General features: G+C 44.1%; 1 protein-coding gene across 6 annotated transcripts in view; it reads left to right on the top strand.

Moving 5' to 3' along the window:
* Positions 1-14,367, top strand: part of LOC106569352 (arf-GAP with GTPase, ANK repeat and PH domain-containing protein 3) — a 300,794-nt gene that overhangs the window by 218,615 nt on the left and 67,812 nt on the right. For all 6 annotated transcript variants that reach the window (XR_006758793.1, XM_045694203.1, XM_014140651.2 and 3 more), the window contains exons 10-11: positions 1,051-1,155; positions 9,017-9,188. Coding sequence is in view for 5 of the 6 variants with exons in the window: in XM_045694203.1 (XP_045550159.1) it covers positions 1,051-1,155; positions 9,017-9,188 (277 nt within the window). In the remaining variant the exon portion in view is untranslated. The remainder of the gene's footprint in view (positions 1-1,050; positions 1,156-9,016; positions 9,189-14,367) is intronic.

Raw genomic sequence — 14,367 nt, forward strand, 5'->3', positions numbered from 1 at the left:
AGGCTGTCCTGGGGCCCCAGCATGAGGAAGCTGGGGCCAGGTCCAGATCAAGGCAGGGAGACCGGGGCCAGAATTAGGATGATAGTCGGCCCCCAGCCTGGTCCCTGGGTCACCAAGGGTCAGGCCCTTCCTGATGTGTTAATCAGGATTATACAGCCCTGGAGGATGACCCAGCCTAGGACAACATCGGAGGGTGAGGGTACCCTATTTAAACACACACACACACACACACACACACACACACACACACACACACACACACACACACACACACACACACACACACACACACACACACACAGAGGCAAAACACACACACACACAGAACCCTGGCTGTAAAAGCACAACACTCCGCTGCTAATCCCCTAATTAAGCATGCCTCTCCCTTGGTCCTCCCTGGTCCTTACCCCCAGAGGACCGTCACCGCCCCCCAGCCACAAAGACCCCCTCACAGCCCCAGGAACTGCCATTGTTTACCCTGGATTGACTAAGCAGATAAAGTCAAACATCTGAGGAGTTAAGGCTCCAGAAGATAATGGTGGTATAGAGGGGAGGGGCTGAGTCAAGGCTTTGAAGAGGGGGAGATCACACACCTAATCCCTGGATGGAGGGGTCATCTAGAGTTCAACTGGTCAGGACATGGGGATGAATGAATACATGGGCAAATTGGATTGTCTCTGCTCACTTTGAATGTGAGACAGTAGGTTACAGTAGGACAGCACCAATTCTGAAGGTTCAAGTGGTCACCGTTAAATATCATCTATAGACGTTGAACAATGATTACACAGTTGACCGCTGTTGTATTGCATTGACCATGGGGTTACAGTGACCAATGACAATCAAAAGTTGGAAGGTTTAAAAAGTTTGTACTCACAAACAGGCAACCTGCTGCTGTAAAATGACTGTTGTATCTACTCTGGTCTGATCTAAGGATAGAGCAAGTGTTCTTATTGTCATCCCAAGTTAGTTACATGATATGTTCTAGTCCATTGTGTTTAGCTGGAGGAAGACATCTTCTGACCCTCTCTTCTTCTCTTCTCTCTCCTCCAGGGAATCCTTCTGAAGAGAAGTGGGAAGTCCCTGAATAAGGAGTGGAAGAAGAAATACGTCACGCTGTGTGACAACGGCCTTCTCACCTACCACCCCAGTTTACATGTGAGTAACCCTACATTTAGTATAGCTCTGTTTGTAGTGGACTGGTTAAGGGATATGTGTAGAATATGCTTTACATTCATCAGCGAAACATGCAAGCTTGTCCCTCACAAAAGGTGGAAATTCATGATTTAACTGTTATGTACACATATTGATACATTTATGAACAAGGTTTCTGAGAGATAAGAAGGTTAGCAAAGATCTTTCAGCCTCTGATTGTTAGTACCCCATCTTAGTGTGATTCTGATTATATACTGGGGGGGGTAGAGGCGGAGGTGGTGGTCATCTCTACCCCCCCACCCCTGTGGTGGCCGGGTAATGGAGACATGCATGGCGCTAGCTGTTGCTGCTGTGTGCCCGCCATGCCCGGCCACCATGCTGGCTTGTATTTATAATGGCGCTCGCCGCTGTGCGTGGCGCCTGGCGGAGTCTGAGCGGCCAGCAACATCCGTCTCTGTCAAAGTCCCGCTGGGCCGCTAATACCTCTTAAACACTCCGCTGCAGCCAGCCGGCAGACAGCTCTGTCAGAACCCCCCCCCCCCCCCCCCACAGCACGACATTGCTGCCCCACGCCCTTCCTCTCACGGTCTCACCTCTATTCTATGGTGGTAATGTCTGTCTAAATACAACAAATGACTTGGTTTTCAAAGGAAGATTTGGTGAAAGTTAGAGATGAGCATTTGTACATGTGTCCAGTCCAAATTTTTGCCCCAGTCAGACAATTGTTTTGTCCAATTTGAGATATTATCATATTCTATGAAAGCCAAGTACAGTGCATTCGGAAAGTATTCAGACCCTTTGACTTTTTCCACATTTTGTTATGTTACAGTCTTATTCTAAAATGTATTAAATAGTTTCCCTTATCAATGTACACACAATACCCAATAATTTAAAAGCAAAAACAGGTTTTTAGAAGAAAAAATGTTTTAATGAATAAACTAAATATCACATTTACATAAGTATTCAGACCCTTTACTCAGTAGTTTGTTGAAGCACCTTTGGCAGCGATTACAGCCTCGATTCGTCTTGAGTATGACGCTACAAGCTTGGCACACCTGTATTTGGGGAGTTTCTCCCATTCTTCTCTGCAGATCCTCTCAAGCTGTATCAGGTTGGATAGGGAGCGCCAATTCACAGCTATTTTCAGGTTTCTCCAGAGATGTTCGATTGGGTTCAAGTCCGGGATCTGGCTGGTCCACTCAAGGACATTCAGAGACTTGTCCTAAAGCCACTCCTGCATTGTCTTGGCTCTGTGTTTAGGGTCGTTGTCCTGTTGGAAGGTGAAACTTTGCCGCAGTCTGAGGTCCTGAATGCTCTGGAGCAGGTTTTCATCAAGGATCTCTCTGTACTTTGCTCCATTCATCTTTCCCTCGATCCTGACTAGTCTCCCAGTCCCTGCCGCTGAAAAACATCCCCACACCATGATGCTGCCATCACCATGCTTCAGCATAGGGATGGTGCCAGGTTTCCTCCAGATGTGACGCTTGGCATTCAGGCTAAAGAGTTCAGTCTTGTTTCTCATGGTCTGAGAGTCCTTTAGGTGCCGTTTGGCAAACTCCAAGCGGGCTGTCATGTGACCACTCTACCATAAAGGCCTGATTGGTGGAGTGCTGCAGAGAAGGTTGTCCTTCTGGGAGGTTCTCCCATCTCCACAGAGGTCCTCTGGAGCTCTGTCAGAGTGACCATGGAGTTCTTGGCACCTCCCTGACTTAGGCCTTTCTCCCCCGACTGCTCAGTTTGGCCGGACGGCCAGCTCTAGGAAGTCTTGGTGGTTCCAAACTTCTTCCATTTAATAATGATGGAGGCCACTGTGTTCTTGGGGACCTTCAATGCTGCAGAAATGTTTTGGTACCCTTCCCCAGATCTGTGCCTCGACACAATGCTGTCTCGGAAGCTCTACGGACAATTCCTTCGACCATGGCTTGGTTTTTGCTCTGACATGCACTGTCAACTGTGGGACCTTATATAGACAGGTGTGTGCCTTTTCAAATCATGTCCTATCAATTGAATTTACCACAGGTGGACTCCAATCAAGTTGTAGAACAATCTCAAGGATGATCAATGGAAACAGGATCAGGTCCTGAACGCTCTGATGATGTCGTCACACGTCATCAGAGTGCACAGCTAAACATTGTACTCTCGGTTTGTTATTTTTGATTGAAACAAAACCGCGATGCGGTTAGCTTTTAACAGCAAGGACCCCTATTTCTTGTCATGGAATCCCGCTTAACAGACAGGTTTAAGCCTGCTTGACAGAGATGCTAAGCTGCTAGCCATCAAGCTAACGAAGTTGGTACCAGATGAGTTTTGCAATGGAGCCCTCTTTGTCTGGAGAAATAAATGAACGGTTCCAGCGCTGTAGGAGCTGTATCTATTATGCACTGGTTCGGGACAAACCAGACCACTCGGAGTATCAATACAGCAATTTTTTACTTGCCGAGGATTATAGGCTTGAGGTGGCTTCATTGATCACGCAGGTCACCAACCTACGTAAGAAACTGGGGAAAACGTAGAGTGGAATGTTTACATTTTCTACACCGGTGGCTGGACGGCATCGCGCTTGTTGGATGCGTCTCCGCCTTGCCGTTTCTCGTTATCTGACTGGCCGGTGTTGCCCGTAGCTCCCCCATCTCATAACGGCGTAGAAGTAGCTCAGCAAGAGAAGCAAGACAATCAACGATGGTCGAATATCATGAGCCGTGGAAGCCGAAGACCGCGACTTCCCGCAAAGCTGTCTACACTCCTAACGAGATGCCCGGAGAGGATACAAACAGCGAATAGTTTTGCCATCTTGGAGCCTGATCTTCCTGCACCTTTGTCGCTGGGGGTGCCTGTGTCTGAGACCGCAGTGCCTACAACAATGAAGTCGACTTCGACAACCTTCTGTCCCTGCTCTGGATCGAGCGGGGATTCTCCATCTGTCGGGAGCAACGTGTTCAAGTTATCCTGCCTATCGCCTGTCCATAAAGGGTTCTCCGAATCCTGAAAAGCGTGGAAGTGGGCGGATTTCCTCGTCTTCTCCAGCTGGGATTCTGGGCAGCTCCATGGTAGGAAATGTGACCGTTCCTGGTACAAACGCAATGTCTTATCCCGGAGCTTGAGTAAATGACATTACTAAGCTGCTCCTGAATGTACTACGCCAGGACGTGGAAATCGATGCTCTCGTAGTCCATGTGGGTTTTAATGGCATTATGAAAGGGCACTTCTGAATAGTTGAAACTGGATTTTAAAGAGTTGATTGACTCTCTGCTAAACACTAACAAAAGACCCATCCTATCTGGCCCTCTGCCATCTCTGAATCGCAGCATTGAACGCTTTAACAGGATTCTTTCTCTTCACAACTGGCTACGTGATTATTTCAGCTCAATGGGTGTAACTTTTGTTGAAAATTTTGCTACCTTTTGGAAACAAAACACATTTTATAAGGAGGATGGGATCCACCCAAATCATTTGGGATCCTGGATCCTTTCACAGCACTATAAGGCTGCATTGAGACAATGACTTATCAATCACTCAAGCCCAGCTCAGCTAATCCCTACCATTGTGATGCAGAGTTAGAAAAGATGGGAATGCCAATGGTGGAGGTGTTGCTGTTTTATATTCAGAACCACATTACTGTAAAGATTAGAGAGGATCTCATGTCAAATACTGTTGAAGTAACATGGCTACAAGTTCGTCTGCCTCACCTAAAGCCCATTCTGGTGGGAAGCTGCTATAGACCATCAAGTGCTAACAGTCAGTATCTGGATACCATGTGTGAAATGCTTGATAATGTATGTGATATCAACAGAGAGGTATATTTTCTGGATGATTTAAATATTGACTGGCTTTCATCAAGCTGCTCACTCAAGAAAAAGCTTCAAACTGTAACCAGTGCCTGCAACCTTGTTTAGGTTGTCAGTCAACCTACCAGGGTAGTTACAAACCGCACAGGAATGAAATCATCAGCATGTATTGATCACATCTTTAGTAATGCTGTAGACATTTTCTTGAAAGCTGTATCCAGATCCATTGGATGTAGTGATCACAATATAGTAGCCATATCTAGGAAAACCAAAGTTCCAAAGTCTGGGCCTAATATAGTGTATAAGAGGTCATACAATAAGTTTTGTAGTGATTCCTATGTTATTGATGTAAAGAATATCTGTTGGTCCATGGTGTGTAATGAGGAGCAAACAGACACTGCACTTGACACATTTATGAAATTGCTTATTCCAGTTGCTAATAAGCATGCACCCATTAAGAAAATGACTGTAATAACTGTTAAATCCCTGTGGATTGATGAGAAATTGAAAAATTATATGTTTGAGACGGATGAGGCAAAATTATTGGCAAATAAGTCTGGCTGCACAACAGATTGCATATTGAGAAATCATGTGACTAAACTGAATAAAAAGAAACTACAATATGAAATAAAAAATGATAGTAAAAAGCTTTGGAGCACCTTAAATGAAATTCTGGGAAAAAAGGCAATTTCAGCTCCATTATTCATTGAAACAGATGGTTCATTCATCACAAAACCAAATGATATTGCCAACTACTTTAATGATTTTTTTCATTGGCAAGAATAGCAAACTTAGGAAAAACATGCCCGCAACAAATGCTGACACTACACATCCAAGTATATCTTACCAAATTATGAAAGACAAGCATTGTCATTTTAAATTCCGTAAAGTTAGTGTGGAAGAGGTGAAAAAAATGATTGTTGTCTTTCAACAATGACAAGCCACCGGGATGGAAAATTACTGAGGATAATGGCAGACGATATTGCCACATCTTCAATTTAAGCCTACTAGAAAGTGTTTGCCCTCAGGCTTGAAGGGAAGCAAAAGTAATTATTCTACCTAAGAATAGTAAAGCCCCCTTTACTGGCTCAAATTGCTGACCAATCAGCCTGTTACCAACCCTTAGTAAACTTTTGGAAAAAATGGTTGTTTCACCAGATACAATGCTATTTTACAGTAAACAAATTGACTAACTTTCAGCATGCTTATAGAGAAGGACATTCAACAAACACAGCACTTACACAAATGACTGATGATTGGCTGAGAGAAATTAATGAAAAAAAGATTGTGGGGGCTGTTTTGTTAGACTTCAGTGCGGCATTTAACATTATCGATCATAGTCTGCTGATGGCAAAACTTATGTGTCATGGCTTTACACCCCCTGATATATTATGGATAAAGAGTTACCTGTCTAACAGAACACAGAGGGTGTTCTTTAATGGAAGCCTCTCCAACATAATCCAGGTAGAATCAGGAATTCCCCAAGGCAGCTGTCTAGGTCCATTACTTTTTTCGATCTTTACTAATTAATTGCCACTGGCTTTGAGGAAAGCCAGAGTGTCTATGTATGCGGATGACTCAACACTATACATGTCAGCTACTACAGCGACTGAAATAACTGCAAAAATTAACAAAGAGTTGCAGTTCGTTTCAGAGTGGATGGCAAGGAATAAGTTAGTCCTAAATATTTCTAAAACTAAAAGCATTGTATTTGGGACAAATCATTCACTAAACCCTAAACCTCAACTAAATATTGTAATAAATAATGTGGAAATTGAGCAAGTTGAGGTGACTAAACTGTCATGGTCAAAACATATTGATACAACAGTAGCTAAAATGGGGAGAAGTATGTCTATGATAAGGCTCTGCTCTACCTTCTTGACAACACTGTCAACAAGGCAAGTCCTACAGGCCCTAGTTTTGTTGCACCTGGACTACTGTTCAGTCGTGTGGTCAGGTGCCACTAAAAAGGACTTAGGAAAATTGCAATTAGTTCAGGACAGAGCAGCACGGCTGGCCCTTGGATGTACACAGAGAGCTAACATTAATAATATGCATGTCAATCTCTCTTGGCTCAAAGTGGAGGAGAGATTGACTTCATCACTGCTTGTATTTATTTGAGGTATTGACATGTTGAACTACTGGCGCACAGCTCGGACACCCATACACACCCCACAAGACATGCCACAAGAGGTCTCTTCACAGTCCCCAAGTCCAGAACAAACTATGGAAGGGGCACAGTACTAAATAGAGGCATAATAAATGTAACTCTATTCCACATCAAGTAACTCATGCAAGCAGTAAAATTAGATTTTTTTAAAAAGATTTAAAAAAACATGGAACAGCGGGGACTCTGAAGTAACACAAACATAGGTGCATACCCACACACACATGATAGCATACGCACTATACACAAACATATATATGTGGTAGTGGTGGAGGAGGGGCCTGAGGGCACACAGTCTGAATGTATTGTAATGTTTTTAAAATGGTATAAACTGCCTTAATTTTGCTGGACCCCAGGAAGAATAGCTGCTTCCTTGGCAGCAGCTAATGGGGATCCACAATAAATACAAAAACCTGAGCTCAATTTCGAGTGTCATAGCAAAAGGTCTGAATACTTATGTAAATAAGGTATTTCTGTTTTTATTTGCAAAAATTTGTAAAAATCTATTTTAGCTTTGTCATTACAGGGTATTGTGTGTGGATTGATGAGGATTTTATTTGATCCATTTTAGAATAAGTCTGTAACTTATGTGGAAAAAGGGATGGGGTCTATCTGAATACTTTGAATTAACTTTGTAGCCGTTATTAGCAGAGCATTGTAGTGTTACAGTGATGTATGTAACTGACTAGCTAGCTGCTCATTATAGCTATCGTAGCTTAATTATCAGGAGCATGTCTACAAACTCTGTCTTGAGTGTCTGTCTGCTAACTCACTGACCAGAGCTGAGGCAGAACAGGAACCACTGTTAGATTAGCAGACACGTGTTTACTACCATTCTGAGTTACCAAGCAGAGAGAGTGGGAGGGAGAGAACGTGGGAGGGAGGAAGAGAAAGTGGTAGAAAGGGAGAGAAGGTGGTAGAGAGAGAGCAGGGGAGAGAGGTGGGAGGGAGAGAGAGCGGGAGAGAAGGTGGGAGGGAGAGAGCGGGAAAGAGAGAGCGAGAAGGTGGGAGGGGAGGGAGGGAGAGCGAGGTTCAGAACAAGAGTGCGAGGATCCCTTTAATTTCACAGTCAGCCAAGCCATCCACACAATCACCTTCTGTTAATTCTATCTGCTACATCAATTAAATTGTTTGTAGAAACTAATTGAATGTGGCTTAATCACACATCTTAATAGCTTTGCACGCTTCGATCTGGCTGTTAATTCCGGCAATAAAATGAAATGAGAGCGAGGAGCGCTAGCTGGCTGGGTAATTAGAGAGGAGGCAGGGGAAGAGATGAGTGCTTTATGGAACCCTGATAAAGGAAGGAGAAAGATTGAGGCAGAGATAAAGGAAAGGAAGAGATGGAGGGGGGACATACCAGGCAAAAGGCAGAGCGGAGAGTTCTCCTCTGGCTTTTTCTGCTGAGCTCAATGATTTTCACCTTGGCTTCCCTTCCTCGTCCATTTGGGGTGGTGATGTTGTTTTAAATCCAAATCGTATGAGAGAGAATGAGACTGTTTGCATTCATTAGTCTACTCCATGGTTCTCCAACCCTCATCCTGGACAGCTAACCTCCTGTAGGTTTTTGCTCCAACCCCAGTTGTAACTAACCTGATTCAGCTTATCAACCAGCTAATTATTAGAATCAGGTGCGCTAGATTAGGGTTGGAGAGAGAACCTACAGGATGATAGCTCTCCGGGAACAGGATTGGAGAATCCTGGTCTACTCATTAAGTCTATAACTGAGCTAGTTTGTGAGTCAGCGTGGGCACAGGTAATGTTCTGAAATGGCTATCTGTCAGTCACTTTTGGTACTGTATGTCAGGATGGAAGTTATATAATACGGGCAGTTTGTCATTTTTAAAGGTTTTTCATGATTATCCACGTTTAGACTAATGAGATTGACTGTGTTTTGTGATGTGTGTTCCAGGACTACATGCAGAATGTGCACGGTAAAGAGATTGACCTGTTGAGGACCACGGTCAAGGTGCCAGGGAAGCGACCACCCAGAGCGGTCACCACCATCGCCCCCACCGCCAGCCCCAAGACCAATGAGCTGACCAAAGACCGTAGCACCCTGCAGCTAGGAGTGGGCGCTACAGGTAAGAGGGCCGCCCTAGTCACCACTCTGGGTCCATGCCAGACCTCTGTACCAGACCTGGGTCAAAACATATGTCAAATTATTTCAAATAAAATGATTAGCTACCCTTTATTTAATTTCCACGTTACAGTGGAATAGTCCACAAAAAGCAAATTAAGCTAAATTAAGCACACCTCAAATACTTGCATATATTTCAAAATAATTTTTCTCAAGTCTGCTCTTCAGTTTTGAGGAATCCACACCTGTTATAATACAGACAAACAGAGTAGGTAGAAGTTGCCTACTAACCACTGATACAGGGTCAGATATTTATTCCTCCTCTTAACAGTTGTGGTCAGGTCTGGGAGTAAAATAATCTGATTTTAGATATGCGGCTATAGGAACAACTTCTACCTTGTGCCAGAACCCAACCAAACACTTTCAACAACCACAGACCGAGGTATGTGCAAGAAGCTAGCAACTGAATAACTTAAGCTAAGCAACCTGATGCCCAGTTCAACTGTATGTAAATCTCTATCGACTTCATGTCCTGTCCAGCAGCAAATCAATAGAGGTTCTTCAGACACTAATACCATTCACTGCCCAGAGGATACAATAAAGTTCATTTTAATAGGTGAAATATGTAATGATCATGTAATATGTATTTTATTGCTATATTTATGTGAAAACTCTTTAGATTATGGTACGATGTCATTATGCAGATGCAGATGAGCTAACACAATGATATGATTACTGAAGGAGTGCTTATAAGCCTATTAAATTCTATCTTAAAGGGCCAATCAACTTGTGAAGTCACAAGCTCTTCTGGTCCGCTACTGCGTAGCAACTTAGTGGTGCCAAAAGCCCTGGTTTGCCCTAGAAAGCCTATGTAAATTACGATCGCCAGAACAGCCAAACCATTCTTTGGCCCCTCATTGATTTAATTATGATCAAGTTTCATCCCCACTGTGAATTATTTTACATTTCTTTACAAATTGAGATATTAAATAGTGATTCATTTTGACAACATTTGTCGTCACACAGGACCACGTGCTGACAAAGACAAATTACGGGCGGCCAGGCTACGAGGAGGCTCGCGCCCTCTTGCCGTAGACATTAAGGTTGACTCTCTCAGGCAGGATGAAAATGACTACATCGACCATGATCCTTTGCTAGTTACGCCCATGATCCTTATCGATTTTTTGTTGTTGTTGGTGCCATTCAGCAATACAACACGATACAAATATTTCCGGTTTCATGCGCCATCAGGAGTTTCCCATAGGAATACATGGATGACGTCAGCGCTATCACCATCTACTGGTTTTAATGTCTATAGTAGAAACAATTACATAGCGTTATCCCCGCCACTGTTTCAGTAAAAACCTGAGGGATATGGCTCGAGAAATGTAACCACTCTCAAATTCATAGACAGATTGCCCCTTTAAATGATCTAAATACGATTAATTTGTTCATAATAATCATTATAATTTTTTTTTAAATTCCATCGAAGGACAATTTTATTTTCTCCAGATGTTGAATTTTAGCTCTGACCTAAATTCCTTCCAGGGGGCTTGCCTTGCTTGTCCTGTGTCCTGCCAGTACCAATGCCTTCCTTCCTTCAGTCCACACAGGCCTATAAATAGACAGAGCTGGCTGTGCCACTGGAGGCTGGAGGGAGCTTTAGCAGGAACTGGCAGCTAGGCCCAGAGAGGCGAGGAGAAACCAGTGATTCAATTTAGGGGTTAGGATTAATTATTACTAAGAGTAATTATAACTAATTAGCAGAGTGGTCCCCAGAGGGGGGTGATGTGGGGAGAGGGATAGAGGGGAGGGGGGTAATGAGGGCGTCCTCCATCGGCCGAGGAGCAGTGTCTGTTACCTCCTGCCATGGCTGTAGCTAATTGGATTGTGCAGTAGTGGAATAGACAGACTGGCCAGTAGGGACCACTTGTGGCCCATCCCTTACTTATTTTGTTGATCCTGGCCAAGATTTGACCATCAGGACCCCACTCAAGCGGTTAATTATTCAAATGCCTGAGAAGATTTAGGAGTTTACAGAGTGAAGGACAGGGGGTGGAGGTCACCAACTCCCAACTCATAAACAATTAACCTTCAGGAGGAGGGAGAAGAGAGCAGAGGTGTCTGAATTTGTAGGAGGGAGGAAAGAGAGAGGGGAGATGGGGAGAGGAGTGGTTATGGGGCCCTGAAAAAGATGCCAAATGCTGTTTGTTTTTTAAGAAAAAAAAGAAATAAAAATGTGTCCTTTATTCCTTTTTTTACTCTGACTCATTACCTGTGTATGCATGGGTTTGTTTAACTCTTGTAAATACAGAGCTAGTAAAGGATGCTGTTGAGACAACTCATACTACAGATTCTCACCGTTTTTTGGCGTCTGGGAGGGGAACAATACGAGGGCGATTTTAGTTCATCTCCAATTAGGAGAGAAAGGTTACAAATCAGGGCAGGTCTTCTCCCGTTGGAGCACCCTCTCCTGATGATGTGATCGGAGTGAGTTTGATTTCATTAGGCATGCAATTGATGAAGGGAACAAAGGAGTCATTTGTCATTCATGGTGTCTGAATCACAACCCTGTCTTTGCCTTTGGTAATGCATCCACTACCTGGATCTAAAGACCTTTAGAATCACAGGAGGAAGAGAGAGAGAGGGGAAGAAGATGGAGAGGAGAAGAGAGAGAGATGGAGACAAAGACTAAATGAATAAACGCGTGTGTCCATGAGTAAAAGCGTGTGCAGGCCTAATTCCTTCTCCTCTGTCTGAGTGTTCAGCGGAACGGTTTTACCCACGACAGATACATTGTATCAAATTATTAATGAGGCCCATCGGTTTTAATCAATTGTATGGGCGGCAGAGATGTATGTGGAAAAGCGGGGGGGGGGCGTTTGAGTGTGCTGTACAGGTCCTCCCTCTTACATTGAAAACCAGTGAGTCTTCATCTTGCTCTGGGCTGCATACATACAGTCCAACCACTGGGCACAGACTTACTGACCACCATTAGGTTATGCCTCTGTCTCAGTGGCCACCAGCCCAGTGTCGGGTCTGATGTGTGGGTGTGGTGACTGTCTAACGGCTCCTGACGAGGAGGCGGCTGGATGAGGGGGGAGGATTAGATGACATGGCTGAGCCACAGAGGGGAGGGTGGGGGGAAGCTTTCGGGGGTGGCGGGCGGCATTAGGCAGTAGTGATAGTGATAATAGTGGTGGTGGATTACACGGCTCCAGACACAGATGATGTGCTCCTTTCCCCCTCCCCTCCTTTCCTACTTCCCTCCTTCCCCCATTACCTCCTTCCCTCCTCCAGACGCAGAGGATGTGCTCTCACCCCCCCTTCCCTCCTTTCCCCCTTTCCTCCTTCCATCCCCCACATTAGCATTAATGCCTCATTATCCTGATACTTGTACATAATGGCAACAACTCCACAGTGGGGTCAGGCCTCTGCTTCACGGCTCATCAGTCCTCTGACGGTACGCCTGGCCGCACCGGCCCAAAGAGAAATGAGAGGCAAGATGACGTTACCGCTACCGCCGTTCTGTAGCTACCCGCTAATCCATCCCTTCTACTTAGATTACAGCCCCCGCCAGAGCCAGCCCTGCTGCTGCTGCTTAGCATGGAAAACACTCCTTTACTCTCTCTCCTACACACGTACGGTTATATCTGTCAAATGAACATAATTATATACATTTTTAAATGCAGATATAGGCTTACATGATTGCGGTAGAGCTTTTGGACATTTCTATTAACATGCAGGTGGAACTGCCAATATGAATCCCCAAATTATCACAGAAAGTGAAATTATGGTTTTATTTTCACGCCAAGTTTCTTCTTTTTACAGTAGTTTGTTTTTTGTAATGACAGTATGTCTTCAGTAACTTGTGTAAATTCAGCCTAAATGACTAGCCAGTTGAATAGATATGACAGGTCATTGGTGTGTGATTGTCTAAGGATTGGGCTGTAGTTCATCACTACCAACATTTACCTCCAGACATTTACTGAAGGAGAATGGATGGCAGGGAATAGGGTCCTGGGTAATAAAGGTTTTGTGGACCCCCAATGTTCTACATGTCTGAGACAGAATGACAAAATGAACAGGTTTATGGTGATGTGGTGTATTGTGTCTGAGGTGGAAGACCGCAATGCCAGTCAGGAAATGTGTATGGTGTTTGAAAATAGAATTGTGTTACATAGATAAAGGGAACACGTTTTATTCACTCACAAGAATAACAGACCGATAAACAGCTCCATACACAGTGCCTTCAGAAAGTATTCACACTCCTTGACTTCTTCCACATTTTGTTACAGCCTGAATTTAAAATGGATTCAATTGAGATGTTTAGTCACTGGCCTACACACAATACCCCATAATGTCAAAGTGGAATTACATTTTTTATCATTTTTACAAATGATTTAAAAATGAAAAGGTGAAATGTCTTGAGTCAATAATTATTCAACCCCTTTGTTATGGCAAGACTAAATAAGTTCAGGAGTAAACATTTGCTTAACAAGTCACATAATAAGTAGCATGGATAATATACTGCTCAAAAAAATAAAGGGAACACTTAAACAACACATCCTAGATCTGAATGAAATAAATAATCTTATTAAATACTTTTTTCTTTACATAGTTGAATGTGCTGCCAACAAAATCACACAAAAATAATCAATGGAAATCCAATTTATCAACCCATGGAGGTCTGGATTTGGAGTCACACTCAAAATTAAAGTGGAAAACCACACTACAGGCTGATCCAACTTTGATGTAATGTCCTTAAAACAAGTCAAAATGAGGCTCAGTAGTGTGTGTGGCCTCTACGTGCCTGTATGACCTCCCTACAACGCCTGGGCATGCTCCTGATGAGGTGGCGGATGGTCTCCTGAGGGATCTCCTCCCAGACCTGGACTAAAGCACCCGCCAACTCCTGGACAGTCTGTGGTGCAACGTGGCATTGGTGGATGGAGCGAGACATGATGTCCCAGATGTGCTCAATTGGATTCAGGTCTGGGGAACGGGCGGGCCAGTCCATAGCATCAATGCCTTCCTCTTGCAGGAACTGCTGACACACTCCAGCCACATTAGGTCTAGCATTGTCTTGCATTAGGAGGAACCCAGGGCCAACCGCACCAGCATATGGTCTCACAAGGGGTCTGAGGATCTCATCTCGGTACCTAATGGCAGTCAGGCTACCT

Source organism: Salmo salar, chromosome ssa14 (genome assembly GCF_905237065.1).
Source record: "Salmo salar chromosome ssa14, Ssal_v3.1, whole genome shotgun sequence".
Lineage (NCBI taxonomy): Eukaryota > Metazoa > Chordata > Actinopteri > Salmoniformes > Salmonidae > Salmo > Salmo salar.